Source organism: Caretta caretta, chromosome 1 (genome assembly GCF_965140235.1).
Source record: "Caretta caretta isolate rCarCar2 chromosome 1, rCarCar1.hap1, whole genome shotgun sequence".
Classification (NCBI taxonomy): Eukaryota; Metazoa; Chordata; order Testudines; family Cheloniidae; genus Caretta; species Caretta caretta.
The window spans coordinates 333731776-333748846 of record NC_134206.1 but is presented as its reverse complement, the minus strand read 5'-3'; the positions used below and the strand labels follow the sequence as shown (position 1 = coordinate 333748846).

Sequence of the window (17071 nt, the reverse complement as noted above, 5' to 3'; positions counted from 1 at the left end):
AGAAAATGTTTCATAGGGGATTTCAGTCCAGCAAAGTACACACAAGGAATTGGACACAATCACAGCACAGGGTCAAAAACGGAATTCCATAAAGGGTAGAATGGTGCTGCTATGGGCAGAAACAGAGCCATCCTCAGAGATTATCTTTCACTGATTTAATCAGAAGAGATGTTTGGGCCCCTAAAATGGCCAACTAGTGTGAATGAGTCATTTGTAAAGTTACAGATGACCTGAAGGAGCTGTTGGGTCAAATTTAGCCATTGGCATAAACTCCACTGAAGTCAATGAAGTTTTGTCCACTTATACCAAAGGATAGATTTTGTCTGGTTTTGTTAGATGTGCGCAAAAATGGGTCAGGAAGCCAGTTACAAATAAATAGCTGTCTACTTTAAGAACAACACAAAAGCTTTTCTTCAGCAATTAGAAAATATTCTCTTTGTTTATGAGTTTTACATTATTTCTCAGCTCACTTGGATGGTTATTTACATCTATCTATCCATCTATCTAGCTGTCTAAATATACAGTATAAACACCTGAAAATAAGCCATGAAAGTGCATAAATACTCTTAACTATAGTGTCTAAGATACACTGTATCGACTAGAGATGTGATATATTCAAATACATTATTTTCTAACTGAAAAGGCTCTTTGTGGATTTATAAGTGCTTAGTGGTGTAACATCACCCTGTGCCCTTTTTCCATTTTTTAATCACAGCATCTGCTCTAATGCAGAACAACAGTCCTGTCAATAAAGATTACAAAATTTCCCCTTGAATGGTCCTTGCTATTGTTAAAAAAGACCAGCTGTCCCTTGTATACCAGTCTAGTTCAATCTATAAAGTTGTGTTACCTGTGATCTCATTAGTGAACGTGAAAAGCCCCAGAAGATATACTGTTTGCTTTGTTTAACCAGAGTTGTGTTTCTTTTTCAGACTTTATCATGCAGAAAAAGTTTCACACACCAATCTAGTATTTATAATTAGTGACAGCCAAAAGATGTGCCACTCCTGTGACCCAAAGCCATTGATGCAAGCAGAAAAGCCGGGTATCCTTTAAAGTCAGAACTTCTAGTGGTATAAACTGATGTTTGTTGGCCAAATATTAGAACAAGATTTGGAGAAATGTGGCCTATTTATATACATTTCTGTGACACACCTCACTGTAGTATCTGAGTCAGCAGATGGTTATCAAATACATTTTGTATACAACAAAACATAGCATGGACTAAATAGGAATCATTTCAAAGTGGGATCTGTGCTGGAAATGACCCACCTTGATTACCATGCACATTGTAGGGAGAGTGGTCACTTTGGATGAGCTATTACCAGCAGGAGAGTGAGTTTGTGTGTGTGGTTTTTGGAGGGGGGTGGGGGGGGTGAAAGAACCTGGATTTGTGCAGGAAATGGCCCACCTTGATTATCATACACATTGTGAAGAGAGTGGTCACTTTGGATGGGCTATTACCAGCAGGAGAGTGAGTTGTGGGAGGGGGGGCGGGCGGAGGGTGAGAAAACCTGGATTTGTGCTGGAAATGGCCCAACTTAATGATCACTTTAGATAAGCTATTACCAGCAGGAGAGTGAGTTTGTGTGTGTATGGGGGTGGGGGGGGTGAGAAAACCTGGATTTGTGCTGGAAATGGCCCACCTTGATTATCATGCACATTGTAGGGAGAGTGGTCACTTTTGATAAGCTATTACCAGCAGGAGAGTGAGTTTGTGTGTGTGGTTTTTTGGAGGGGGGTGAGGGAGTGAGAGAACCTGGATTTGTGCTGGAAATGACCCACCTTGATTATCATATACATTGTGAAGAGAGTAGTCACTTTGGATGGGCTATTACCAGCAGGAGAGTGAGTTTGTGTGTGTGGGGAGGGAGGGGGGGCGGAGGGTGAGAAAACCTGGATTTGTGCTGGAAATGGCCCAACTTGATGATCACTTTAGATAAGCTATTACCAGCAGGACAGTGGGGTGGGAGGGGGTATTGTTTCATGGTCTCTGTGTGTATATAATGTCTACTGCAGTTTCCACGGTATGCATCCGATGAAGTGAGCTGTAGCTCACGAAAGCTCATGCTCAAATAAATTGGTTAGTCTCTAAGGTGCCACAAGTACTCCTTTTCTTTTATCAATTTTTATGTAGATGTATTTGATATGCTGCTCATAATACCTGTTCCCAGACTATGTTACCAGGCAAAATCTCCTGAAGCCCGTGCACTGGAATGACTTATCAGTAGGTCAGGGCAGCTATCACTGAAGTATATAATGGTCTGTTGTCATAGCATCCTGCTATTGGTGAACTTGCAGGAACCAGGCCCTTCTGCAGAGGACCAGAAGGTGCATCCCAAGCCCCTCAGTTTGTCACACAACTTGGTGACTGACCTGAAGAAATAGAAGGGGAGAGGGCAGAGCTTAACAATTACATGCTGTCTGAGGTCATAGAATATCAGGATTGGAAGGGACCTCAGGAAGTCATCTAGCCCAACCAGGGCCAATCCCCAATTTTTGCCCCAGAGCCCTAAATGGTCCTCCTCAAGGATTGAACTCACAACCCTGGGTTTAGCAGGCCAATGCTCAAACCACTGAGCTATCCCTCATGGCTGAAGACTATTAAGTATGAATCACATGCTAGTTTCCCTCCCCTCACCACAGCGAGAGAGTAAAAAGTGAAAAGCCCCTGTTCAAGTGTATTGGGTGCTCTGGGGTCTGCAGCCATTCTGAGTAGAGCTGACAGGGTAAAGAGAAATGCCTCTGCTGAGATGCACAAGCCAAAAGGCACAGCCCAAGACAGGGTTAATAGGACCAGGCCCCACCAATAAATGTAACATCTGTCTAGTGTGGCTGACATACTGCAGGGCGCAGGAGCACCTGCTGCCAGTAGGTCTTTCTGCTGGGGCTGGAGCTGTTCTGGCCATGGAGGCTGCAGTACCTCTGTTTGCCACCCAGGGGACTTCTTCATAGACTGCAGGAGGCCACAGAGCAGGAAATACAAGCAGAGTACAGAGCAGAGCCCTGCAACGGGACTGGGATCCCACAGCTCCCGCAGGACTAGCTTCCATAATAGCAGGTAAAATGTACTTCGTGGCAGGATAGGGTGGGCAAAAATACTAGACTGCGGTAATTTGTGAAAAACACCAAATCTCTCATTGGTATGTCATGAATAGAATTTCAGCAATGTAAAGCAACTTTTTCTTTTCTTTTTTTTTTTTAAGTAAAGGTTTTAATACTTAAGTTTGAGCAAAGGATAGAAAAGAAATTTGATGTCTCATAACAGGAGTTAAATTATTTTTATATCTTTTAAGTAAGATTTGTTTTATTCTTTTAATGGTAAAAGTTGTGTCTGAATTCCGTTTATACATATATATTATATTAACCAATTGTCTTTTTGTTGGTTTGGTTTGGTTTTTTAGTAGCAAGGGAGAATCTGTCTATCTTGCGGGATTTTCAGGATCTAAAGCTTTTTCCAGGTGGGAGCAGGATAAAAATGAAAGAAGCAATGCAGTAGCAGCTGGGACTGGGTATTGCGGGATGAGATGGGAATGAGATTTAAAAAATTGTCCCACGCAGGGCTCTAATATAGAGCGCTTTGCACAAGTTCCCTCCAGCACATTGTTCTAAATGAGGGCAGCTCTCCCCCTGCTGTCTGTGGGCTGCTCAGGACTCTAGCTACTCCTTCTCATCTCCATCTCTGGTAAACATATCCCATATGCCATAGCGACAGGAGCACCATAGGGCAGCATATACTGTGCCAGGGTAATTCTCCTTACACTCTTTTTGGCCCTTATGAAGTGGCGTTAAGGTGTTGAGGCAGGGGGCCAGAATCTGACCGATTAACCCCGACAGTAGAAAAATAGTGTGGCCAGAAATACATATTCCTGACATGCACGGAGACCTATGAGGAGAGATTTGCAAATCCCTAGAAAAGCACTGCTGCTCCTGTACCTGATGATAGAGCTGCTTATGGTGGAGATGATGGAAATCCCTCGGCAAAAGCGATACATTAAGTATCACATTAATTACGACACAGGAATTCTGTCTGCACTTCAGGTGAAAGGGAGGTTACATCAGTGGAAGCAGCATCTCTGGCACTGTAAATGTAGACTGCTACTCTGACCGGCTTGGCTCCATGTCAGTTTGATTAACTACGGGTACTGTCTACAGGTTATGTACAGGGCCTGCTGCACAAAATAAAGCAAGTTTAATAAGAAACAGATAAGAATTTCCCATGGGGCATTTTACTTCACAGGGCTCGGGGCAGTAGATGAAAGCTTGACCAGCTGGCTAGGCTAATTTTTCACTAAATGAATTGCTATATGTATTCTTCACCTGAGCTATAGTAAGTCAAGCTTTCTTTTTCATAACCAGGGCCCATTGTGAAGTGCAGATGTAGCATGACAACACACAGATGGGAAGGATGACCTTTGAGTGCTGTTCATCTAGGTGTTTATTAGGTTCCGCTTCCTGCTGTCTGGTAGGGATATGCTAATGTTGATGGCCTTTTAAGTTATCATCCCTGTTTCTAACTCTCCTTTCTCGCATGACATAAAACTCATCACATATAAACCACCATGGCATCAGTGGATGGGTGGATACTGCTAAGATGTAAATTAGGGAAGAAATTGACCGTATGTTGTCTTTTCATTTATTTATTTTTTAACATTTTAGGCTTATGACCAAATCCCATGCCATTTTGCATCTTGAATATAGTAAACTGGATTGTGCCTTGCATTGGGACAGCGCGATTGACTTGAATGTGATGACAGTAACATTTGCTTTAATTGTGTAAATGGAATACCCTGAGTGCAAGTTAGCTCAGACAAAATCTGTAAAAGCCCTAAAATGTTGTAAAGCATTAGTTGTTTTAAAAAAACCTCTAGATTAGATGGAAAATTTCAGATAGAGACTGTAGAAAGTTATGAGAAACTTAATGCACAAGTGTTACAGTCGCAAAAGTGAAATATTAACCTCAAGATCCAGTTCATCCATGGTGTGTCCAGGGGGCTTGCATCAGGGTATAGAATTGTCCCAGAATTGAGGCAGAATGACTCAGTGGATGGGGCATACCCAGGTTTCAGGAGACCTGGGTCCTATTCCTGTTTCTGCCATTGATCTGACGAGTGACCCTGAGTATGCCATTTCATCTGTTTGCCCTTGCACTCTAAAGCTGAAACCCTAAGAAAATCTTTGTCCCTTACTGTGGGCTGGTCTACACTGAAAATTTACATTGCCATAGCTATGTCTCTCAGGGATCTGAAAATCCACACCTTTGAGAGACATAGTTAAGCCAACCTAAGCCACTGCGGAGACAAGAATTCTTCTGTTGATCTAGCTACCACCTTTTGGAGAGATGGATTAACTATAGTGATGGGAGAAGCCCTCCTATAGCTGTAGTAAAGCATTCTGGTTTTAGATTGGCTGTTTTTCCCATACAGTCTTGCCGTGTGTATCTTTATTATCTTGGTTAGGAGCACTGGAAGGTTATCCTAGAAGTCATAGAATCGTAGTACTGGAAAAGACCTCAAGAGGTCATCTAATCCAGTCCAGTGCACTCATGTCAGGACTAAGTATTATCTAGACCATCCCTGACAGGTGTTTGTCTAACCTGCTCTTAAAAATCTCCAATGATGAAGATTCCACAACCTCCCGAGGCAATTTATTCTAGTGCTTAACCACTCCAACAGTTAAGAAGTTTTTCCTAATGTCCAACCTAAACCTCTTTTGCTGCAATTTAAGCCCATTGCTTCTTGTCCTATCTTCAGAGGTTCAGGAGAATAATTTTTCTCCCTCCTCCTTAAAACAACCTTTTATATACTGGAAAACTGTTATCATGTCCTCTGACAGTCTTCTCTTTTCCAGACTAAACAAACCCAATTTTTTCAATCTTCCCTCACAGATCATGTTTTCTAGACCTTTAATCATTTTTGTTGCTCTTCTCTGGACTTTCTCCAGTTTGTCCACATCTTTTCTGAAATGTAATGGCCAGAGCTGGACACAATACTCCAGTTGAAGCCTAATCAGCATGGAGTAGAGTGTATAATTCCTTCTTGTGTCTTGCTTACAACACTCCTGCTAATACATCCCCAAAAGATGTTTCTTTCTTTTGCAACAGTGTTACACTGTTCACTCATATTTACCTTATGATCCACTATGACCCCCAGATCCCATTCCACAGTACTCCTTCCTAGGCAGTCATTTCCCATTTCGAATGCAAATGATTGCTCCTTCCTAAGTGGAGTACTTTGCATTTTTCCTTAGAATCATAGAATATCAGGGTTGGAAGGGACCTCAGGAGGTCATCTAGTCCAACCCCCTGCTCAAAGCAGGACCAATCCCCAATTAAATCATCCCAGCCAGGGCTTTGTCAAGCCTGACCTTAAAAACTTCTAAGGAAGGAGATTCTATTGAATCTATCCTTATTGAATTTCATCCTAGTTACTTCAGACCATTTCTCCAGTTTGTCCAGCTCATTTTGAATTTTAATCTAATCCTCCTTGAACCTCTCCCAACTTGGTATCATCCGCAAACTTTAAAAGTGTACTCTCTATGCCATTATCTAAATGATTGATGAAGCTATTGAACAGAACTGGACGCAGAACTGATCCCTGTGGGACCCCACTCGCTGTGCCCTTCTAGCTTGACTGTGAGTCACTGATAACGACTCTCAGGGAACAGTTTTCTAGCCAATTATGCACCCACCTTATAGTAGCTCCATCTAGGTTGCATTTCCCTAGTTTGTTTATGAGAAGATCATGGGAGGCAGTATCAAAAGCCTTGCTAAAGTCAAAACAAAGCACATTTGGTTTCTATTAATGCCGTTTTCTTTAATAGAGAACAGTAACAATGGGCGGTTAATGTGATGCAAGCAACATCATCACAAAGCCGTAGCTGGCGAAGTATGTGTCCCGGAGGAGGCCATAAGTATTTGACATCACTTACACTGCTTGTCATCGTAAAAATAAAACCAAACCGCTGGTGCTGCTGCTAATGTGTTGTACATGGGAAAAGAATGTTACATTCCTTAGCCGAAGATCAGCTGAAGGGCCAAATCCTTGTGAAATGGTGAAGCAACCCAGATACAGAAAGGGGCCTGATGTCTGCTTTGATAAAGATGACCGGGTAAGGTTGAACTCTTCAGGTGTTAAGACTCAGATAGTGTCTTTCCAGGTAAAAGCAGTTATAGGAGATGTTTCAGAACAACAATAAAACCTGTGTTTTAGTGTACCTGACATCTTATGACATAACCTATCTCTCATTAAACATACTGTTTGTTCTGAACCATAGTCTCTTTATTTCAAATGTTCCATGATTAACATAAAATTAACAGCTGCTTTCTTATCTGCCTGTCTTGTAAACACTGCACTTTCACATATGATTCCTGGCAATAGTAATAAGTCAAGAAACCTAGTGCTCTGCGCATGATGGTGCCAAAGATAATTCCCTCATGGCTCTGGGAAGCACTCAGATGGTTATCCTGGTTATTTCTCTAGTCTATAAGCTTTGTTCATTGGTATTTCTGAATACTGAAAAGATATTTGGGGCAGATTTTTAAAGGCAGCTAGGCACCTAAATGCCTTTAAAAATCTGGACCTTAAAGCATTCTATTTCAGGATGTCATGCCTCTTAGGAATACAAATCCGTTCTGCAGGGAATTAAAAATAGAGGGATAATTTGTTAGCCTTTTCTCTTTCATTTTTAAATACTGTGTGAAATAGAGAAAAGCAATCGAAAATGTTATGTCAAATCTTAACTGATAGGTTGTTGAACTGTGTATTATCTAAAAATGAAAATCTCAGTGGTCACTCCTTCTTATCCATAATGCTGTCTTCTCTCAGGGCCCAATCATGCAAGGTGAAGAGAGCTCTCCAGCCTTCAGTGAAGACAGTGGGTATTGAGGGTACTTGGCATTTTGAAGCATTTGACCCCAAAACTGTAGATTTAATTTTTTTAGAAGCTGCTTTTACACCAAATGAGTTAATAGCTGTGAAGGGTTTACAGAATTTGCAGAAGGCAATTTAGTGGTAAATTTTTACTTTTTTTGGAAGTATTCATTGTTTGATGTTGAATACCTTTCTCCATTCCTAAACCTGTCCTTCCCTTATTTAGTAGCCAGATATCTAGAGGGCTTACTTTCAACCAAGAGGACCAGACAAATGGTTTTGTGAAAGCAATTGCCAGTACCACTGTTTGATCCTGCTGTTACAGTGTGCTGAGTCTTGATATAGCTAAATCCAAGGAGACGTAATGTCTCAGATGTTAATGATGCTTACACAAGCCTAAGCCTTGGGAGTGAATACATTTTCTTTCAAACCCACTTGTGTTCACAAACAAAGTATTATGTTAAAAAAAAATCTTTTTGATCAGCAAATGCAAAACAATTGGCTTCCACGGGGACTGAAAAACAGTCCTAAATGTACAAACTTTTCCAACAGATGTCAATCCAGGTGTTATTATGTGTGAAAGTACAACTCTTGCTCACTAGCTTGATGTGCTAATTGGTGTGTAAGTCATGTATTCTCTGTAACAGTGGAATATTTTGGTTAAGTTTATTTGCAATACTCACTATGACTCTCTTGCTCTTAAGTGGATGCTTTCACATTAACTCTGCTAACTGCCAGCAAACTGCATGAAATCTCATCTTGTATGTCTTTTTTTTCTGTGTTTTCTTTCCTTTCCTCTACTTGCTACTTTGCCCGTTATTTATAGGATCAGCCTATATGCACAACGAGTCGTGCCTCTGCCATGATGTCCGCTCCTATCTTCATTTTTCTGCAACTTTTCATATGGTGTGGATGGTCAGTTACTTTCTCTAATTTTTGTTTTGTTTTGTTTTTGTTCTTTGCATAAAAGAGTAACAATCTTTTTTACTAACTAAGCCCACGAAAGAAAATGGAATGAAATGGGTCCCAAAAACAGCAATCTGGAACAAATTCCTGTAGCAATTTAAGGGAAAATTTAAAAAGCCCTGCCCAGAGACTTGTAAATCAGAATTAACAGAACTGTGGGGATCTCCCCCATAGAGTTAGGAACCTGCCAGCTTTGTAGGGCTCCAATATTTGAGCTTCTATTCATATCGCTGTCATTACCTTCTATGCTAGACCTTCCAAATGTTTATTGCTTTCCATGCTCCTGGTAAAGATGAAAATGAGGAAGAAGAAAAAGAAGACATGCAGGACAAACTTTCTACATAGAAATAAACAGAGGTCCAAAGTAGTTGGAAGAGACTACAGTTTCTGCAAATCTAAAACTATACAAGTCACAGCATAACTGAATGCTGTCTTTAGGGTTTGCCAAAATCATTGCTGTGGAGAATATTAGAAGTTCACAGTGTCACCAAGTCCATACAGAGGTTGATGATCAAAATAATAAGACTCATTGCTTGTTATTAGGAATTCAAAAAAATCATGTTGACTTTTTTAACCTAATATCCAGCAAAACACAGTGTCATTGGCTAATAAAGATACAAGAGAACTTTTGCTTCTAATAAAAATATTGATATGTGTTTCAGAACACAAGATTCAGCACTATGAATCTAGAACACTAGTGTATGGAGACATCAGGGTTCATAAAGAAAGTTCAATCTTTGTCTCCATGTTATGTTTATTAGTTTGGAAACTCTGTGCTACCACCATTGCTAATATACCAAAGAATCGATGATCTGAGTAACATCATAAAGCATGTTCCTTGTACAATGGAAGAGTGCCAGTATATAGATAGCAGTATTGATATAACTTCTCAGCAGACCACTAGAGGGAGATGCTATCATGACTATTATTGTAAAGCTAACACTGAAAAGAACAAATAGAATCATTATATTATGATGAGAATTAAGTTTTAATGTTAAAATACATTAGATAAATTATATTTGTTTCTAAATGTTCTAAAATATTTTCAGCAATGTTTTAGATATTTTTGAAAGGTTAAGTACATATAGTTATGGTTATAGGGTGATATTTATAACTAGGTAAAAAAATTAAAACAAATCAGTTGTAAGAGTTCATCTTCTTTACTGCCTTTAGTGTTGGAGAAAGCTAAATCACTTGGATGTCAATAAAAAAAAGTCACGCTCAGTTTGATAGCTGTTGTTTTCTGAGCTTCACATAACGTATTAAACAGTCTCATGACTAGCAAACATAGGAAGTTGAATAGGTGCAGTTCAAGATTGGGAGGAAGAATTAAAATTCCTCTCCAACATCAGCCCCATGTAAAATGTGAAGACCAGATTCTGACATCTTTACTCATGTTGAGTAGTGCTTTGCTCTATAAGTAGCTGTATTAAAATCAAGTAAGGTACTAATCATACATAAGGTTAGCAGAATCTGCCCATAAATAAAATTGCTAAGGACCCAATTCTGTGTCCGGCAAGTCATTCCAAAACACCCATGGAAGCAAAACCTCACAACACAACTTCAACAGATGGATTCTCAGCAGCAGTAGATGGAAACTAGGCAAGATTCAAAGTTAACTTTTTGTTCCTCAGTTCAGCCTTTAATAATTCTGTGACTTTGAGTCAGGCTCTCATCCGGTATAAATCTATATAGTTCTGTTGAAGTCACTGAAACCAAAACTGAGTTACACCAGCTGACAATCTGGTTAATGAATTATAGCTTTCTTTTTGTCTTCTTTTCGGGAGGGCACAGCAAAAGTGCCTGTATCCCTTATGTACTTGTACCTGGTTGCTTTAAAAAATAAAAATAATAATAAACAAGGAAAACAACATGCAAGTTGTTTCTTACAGGAGGACCTCCTATAAGATACTGAGCTCCCTTGACTCCCGCTGAAGTCAGTGGGTGCTGTGAGACTGCTTAACATGTTGTTGGATTGGACTAAATTGAATGTTTCAGTTGTGAAATGGACTACCAGTGAAATGATCAACACATCAGGCATCACAAGAAAGATCATTAATATTGCACCAAAAAAATCTTTTGATAGCTAGGGTGAGTGAGGTAACACAACTTCTTTTCCAAAAAAAGGCATATAGTCTACCCATTTTAATACAGGAATTATTGATCAAGACAATCTGAAAACAGTACACGTAGGGATTATGGCTCCATCTAATGGCAGAAAATAGCCCAACGTTTATGTATGACCAAAAATGGACCTCAAACTCAATTGTCTTTTGCTGAATCAAGGAGCTTTCCTTACAACATGCAGCTTTCAAAATGTCTTCTATATATGTTAAAAGGCCAAGATTGTAAGCTCATTGGAGCAGGGAACTTTTGTGTGTGTGTGTGTTTATATAGTACCTAACACAATGGGGTCCTGGTCCGTGACTGGGGCTCCTCAGTGCTACTGCAATACAACTAATTAATAATACTAATATTTTATAACACACATTTATCTTTAATTATAATGTGCGTCTGAAAGGGAAGCAAGTATTTACACATTTCTTTGACAGCTCATGCTGTCCCCCCGGAGATTTTGATACATTCACTTTGATGTAAATGTGTGGCTATGTAAAAATGTTGACTGCTAACATGAAGATACTAAATTAAGATGGTACTGTATAGTCAGAAAATAAGCTTATCGTGTATCATTTCGGTAGGACTGCCTAACCGGGGGAAATAGTGTTTGGATTTGTCTCTCTTCCCACTCCTTCCTCTCAAACCTTGATGTTGAGGAGAACTGGCAAGTGATTTTTGACTATAGGAAAGCTCATACTGCTAGCAGGAAAAGAAAGTGGCAAAAAAGGCTTCTTGGTGTTGAGGGAAAATCCATGCTACAAATGATTAATAATAAGGTAACAGAGAAAAATTGCCCCAGTTAAAATATCCTGATTCAGGACTGAGTAGTGTTATGAATTGGAAAAGAACAGGTCCAGTGTCTGACAGTGCTGGCAGAAGGGGAAGAAGTAAGTGAAACTTATGTAAATAACAGAATGATGTGAAAGAAAGAGAAGTTCTGGGCAGCCTTCCATGAAGTTAAATTATATGAAAAGGATATCCAGCCATGTTCTGGAGCAGGAAAAGGAGTATGGAAGCATCTTTCTATCAACAGAGGTGGCCATGACTCAGAGATTCTTCATCACTACATTTTACTCTTATGGGTGCACTTATACAAGGAATCTTGGGATGAAGGTCCACAGAAAATTCCAGAACAACTGAGTTCCTTTAGCAGAGTTGGTGAGTGAAGGAAAACAGTTTCACTGAGTCTTATTCTGCTCTCACGCCATTTTTTTTACTGGTGTGATTCCATTAGTTTCAGTGGTGACACCCCTTACATGTAAATCAGAATAGAATCAGCCTCTCGCTCATTCCTCCTCCCACCTCTCTTTCTTCAGCCTTCATTGTTTCCCATATCTACACAGTTATAGCACATAGGAACTTTGCCAATTACAATACACATTGTTGGGGGGAAAAACAAATAATTTAAATCAGTATCACTGATTTCTTCCTTATCATGGATAATCCACCTTTGATTAGGACAGAAAAAACTGAGTCCCACAGAAGATGTCTTCAGGAATTGTCATGAGCAAAACTGTGAAGATACGTGCTTCACTATGAGTTGGTTCATAGGCCTCAGAAACTCCAAATGATTTAAGTCAGAAACAACCTGCAAAACCCAAAAGAGTAAAATCTCACTAATCATTAAAAAAATAGATACATCTTATATGTTTTTAGACTTGTACTGCTGAACTCAACCAAGCATTGTGAGGATGTCTTATATACTCTCTCCTGTCTGAGATTTTGTTAAGCCACTTCTACCCCACAATTTCTGAGCCATCTTCCACTCCTCTCAGATAGTAAGACTCTCTGAAGCAGAAGTGACATGCAGTCAAGATACTGTACTGTGTTTTTCAATCTGGCAGGTGCAGCACTGTTAATGTAATGTACCAGAATAGTGCATATTATTCATGATTCTCATATAGACAATGGAAAGCTACAACACTTCAAAGATATCTAACTATGAAAGGGTTCAGTGGTCAGTGTGATCTTCCCAGTCATCTGTTCTAACACAAAGGTGAAGAAAAAACTGAATACTGAGTAACTCCTGTAGGTGGACATCCACCTAGTTCACCAGTATCCTAACCAGATGCTATTTTCACTAATCTGACAGTTTCCTCTTCATATTATACCCAGTTTCGCTTTAAGCCCCTGGCTTTCCTGTGTGCTTTATTTAAGAAGTGAGCTGTGCCCCTTCCTTTCAATATTCAGCTGCAGACACCCATTCCTTACTTGAAGATCTCAAACTTTCAAACTTACCAATAGCTTATACCATTTCTTGGGAGATACTTCCTTTGCAGCGTTTCAGTGATGAGACTAGGTATCAGAAATGTGATATAGGCTATTGTTTGTTGATGAACTCCGGTCAGAAGAAACCATCACTGGTAATGGCCTTTCTAATGATGCTCACTCTAAGGAAGAAACTTGTGCAACAGAGTACACTTGTGACTTATTAGTTGACCAGCAACCTTTGGAATTTTGAATTTCTAGGGTACAATTAACAAACAAAACCTCAAGCTACTAGAACTGAAGCTGACAATGAAAGAAGTCTGCTGCTACTGGTAAAGAACAGAAGCAAACGCGAGGCATTTTCTTTGCAAGAGAATGATCTAAAGATTTTAGAAGCATTTGAATACTTATAAAAAAATATCTCTGATCATCCACTTAGCCTGTCTTGTCTTGGCAGTTTAACCTCTCGGAGCAGTGAAAAAACCACAGGACCTCCCATATTCCCCTCCGAAATAACTCTTTGATTTTCCAGAGAGAGGTTTTAAAATCTGTCTGACAAGTGTTGTTGCAAATCAACTTTTTAGGTAGATAATGGCTAAAACACTCCATATACAGATTAAGGATTTTTCAAAGCCGGGGCTTTTGATGGTTCTTGTAATACAGGTGGCTAGTTTCATGTTTACCTACACTGGCTAGAGGATTTAGAACCCTGCAGGGAAATGGTTGCTGATAGCTGCTGACTGACTGTGGCAGGTGTGACTCATTAACTCCACCTTGATATAAGCGATTAGCTCTTTGGGCAGAGAAAATTGGGGTCAAGGATACAGAAATCTTTGTAGGGAACCTTAGGAGGAGCCAAGTTTAGGACAGAAGCTTCAGTTGAAGTTTATTTTAGCTATGTGTTATTGGAGTTGCCAAACCCCATAAGTCTGGACATAATACAATGGGCCAGATCCTCATGTGGTATAAATCAAAGTTGTTTCAATGGAGCTAAACCAGATTACATCAGCTGTGAGTTTGGCCCAGCAAATATAGTTCTAAGATCTAGAGGCAGGGGCTGTGTCTTTCTTTGTCTTCTACAGCACAGATCAGGCTTTCAGTGCATTTCCAACACTGAATAATAAGCTTTCCAATCAGTATACTTTGAGCACTTCATTTTGCAGGAACCAGATATAATTTATTCCATCTGTGATGAGATATTTCAGAAGGTAGATAGAGACCAAGTATAAAGAGAGCATGGCTCCTTCTCGCCCAGATACAGAATAAAACCACTGCAAAATATAAAAGCTTTGTCTGCTGAGGTGGTGCAGAGGGCTGTAAAGCTGACTTACCCCGCTCCCTGAGAATCTCTCAGGCAGAAGAGGAAATCTTCAGGTAGTCCTGATGGTTTTTTTTGTTTGGGGGCAGGGGGGGAGAAGTGGAGAACGTAACGGTGGTGTCTAGCTTGGCCGGACCTGAATAGCAAGACTTTGGCGCTTTCACAGGGTATTCAGTAAGTCAATGCAAGATTTGGTTCCAACACTTGAATATAGCGATATTTGGTCTGGCAGAGTACACTCCTTCTGAAGGCGTGCCCACAGAGAGTACTGGGCATGGCTATTTTTTGAAATAGGCTCCTTTCTCTTACCACAAAGATTCCACTGCTCTTCTATCTCTCTTTGCAGTAAAGTGGTGTTTGAAAAAAACCCAAAAACCAGTGTTGTCAATGAAAGAATTAAACCCATGAATTTTAGGCCAGATAAACAGAGTGATTTAGGGCTCATTAGTAGTTTCACAAGTTATTTCTCATCTGAATGCGTATGCATCCTGCATTTTTTATGGTGAGTGACCACAGTGACTCTGTGAGTATTTGTCTTTGTTTTTACAAGAGTATTCTAGGTATACCTTCTATCGCACTTTCTTTAAAAATTCAGACTGTTGCCTCCAAGAATATTTTTAATGGCACTTTAGGGAAAACGATGTATTTGAGACCAAAATCCATCCTGTAGTGTATTTCAAGTGACAGGCTAAAATGTAGATTATTTCATTGGAGATTTAATGTCAATTAATGCTGAACTATCTCGTTTTCTTGCCAACAGGAAGATTCGTCAGACTGTGGTGGGGTCTCTGGACTGAGCCCATCACTCTGGTCTATGATAGGAATCCAGTTTGTCCTGCTTTGGCTGTTATCTGGCTGCAGACATTGCCAGTTATGACCCTGTGAAACCAAAATCTGCAAAACTAATCAAGACCCTGTCAAAACGTTAGCCCTCAGTTTCATTGTCAAAGGGTCAGCAATTCAGACAGCAGAAGAACAGCAATGCCCATAACTTGGTATCAGTCTATGTGAAAGATTCATAAAGGCACCCACAGTGGCTGCATGTTGGAGTGTCAGATCCTTAAACATGTGTGAATGCTGCATCATCTATGCCATCAGAACAGAATTCTATATATGCTTTATTGAGGAATCTAAGATTTTTGTGTTCATTGTTGTATCGTTGCTGACTTCATGTAAAAGGGCTCCCCTTAAAATAGCTTATGTATGATATGATTTCCATTTATTTTTATCTTAGCATTGAATTTGTTGCAGACCCTGTATACTTTTACATTAACCTTCCTCTTTTATTGTATCAATACCATTACAGCTGCTTTGAACATCAGTTGTGTCCAGAATATAAAATAGTTGGCAGACTTCAGTTTGTACAAAACAGCTTAGTGAATTGAAAATATTGGCTAGTCTTCTCCAGAACTTCACCATGACTGAAATGCCTTACAATGAGTGGTTTATTCTGCCAAAATTAATCAAAACATGTGGCTAGCTAAGTTTTGGTAGGTTCATAAACTGTTGGTTTTAAAAATAAAATAAAACAAAAAAAAAAGCAAGAAAGAAGCTACTGAATTTTGAAATATAAAGGTGTTTGAGAGTTTGATATTTTATCTAACCAAGTGATTTTCCTCCTGAACTCAGTGTCATGTCCCTTTCAGAAAGCTGTTAATTTCCATGTAATGATCAGTGCTCTCTTCACAGTGCAGTTATGTAACGCTAGCCAAATCCTTCAAAATGCTCAAACGAAAAAGCTTGTGAATACAAAATGTCTTCTTTGTGATTATTGAACGTTGGTTTCCAAGGGTATTTTGCATGATGATGCTGCTACTTTATTGTTTTTAAGTTTGTTTTCTTGAATGGTAGAGTATAGTCCATTGAAAAGGTAACTGAGTGATTCTTTTGTTGTGTGAGAAACTGAACATTGCAATGTGATGCAATTAAATAATCTTAAATTATATTGTTAAACAAAGCTCTGAATATACTGTGCAATGAAAAAGCAAAGAAAGTAGCGTAAATTTAGTTGGCTGGACAAAAGGGATGAGGTGGATTTTATACAGATTAGTGCTCTCACATGAAAACCTATGTACAGATATTTTAAGTATATACAAATCAGATTTGACACATTTATTTTTGAAGAGTATATGTTGTTCTGAGATTCATGCCAGGTTCCCCTTTTGTTTTCATGGCATGGTAGCACTCCTTAATGTTTAAACTCCTACTATTGCTATTTTATATTGAATATAGCAAGCTTAATAGAGCAAGATTTCCTAGCTGCTGAAATTAGAACGAAATCAGAACAAATGGGGAGCCTTGAATCTATATGTATGCACATTGATACTTGATTGTGAATAACAATAAAAACAATTGTTTTATACAAACTTGTTGGTGATACAAATTGGTGCAGTAAATTATAATATTACACTGTAGAATAGTGTACATGCAAAATATGATTTGCGCTTTTTTCTAGTTTTCAGAACTAAACAGTATTGCAAGACAGCTAAACCAATGAATGTGCAACTCTGCTGACATTGTGCAATTCTGCTAACAGCTGTAATATGCAAATATTTACATGGCACAAAACATTTGTTCTTTAAAAAAATGA

General features: G+C 39.3%; 1 protein-coding gene across 1 annotated transcript in view; it reads left to right on the top strand.

Annotated features, from left to right (window-relative positions):
* CACNA2D1 (calcium voltage-gated channel auxiliary subunit alpha2delta 1) overlaps positions 1–16847 on the top strand; it is a 690472-nt gene extending 673625 nt beyond the window's left edge. Inside the window, exons 36-38 of the mRNA XM_048836497.2 lie at positions 933–1045; positions 7028–7110; positions 15242–16847. Coding sequence (XP_048692454.1) covers positions 933–1045; positions 7028–7110; positions 15242–15358 — 313 coding nt within the window. The 3' untranslated portion in view covers positions 15359–16847. The remainder of the gene's footprint in view (positions 1–932; positions 1046–7027; positions 7111–15241) is intronic.
* Positions 16848–17071: the final 224 nt, after the last annotated feature.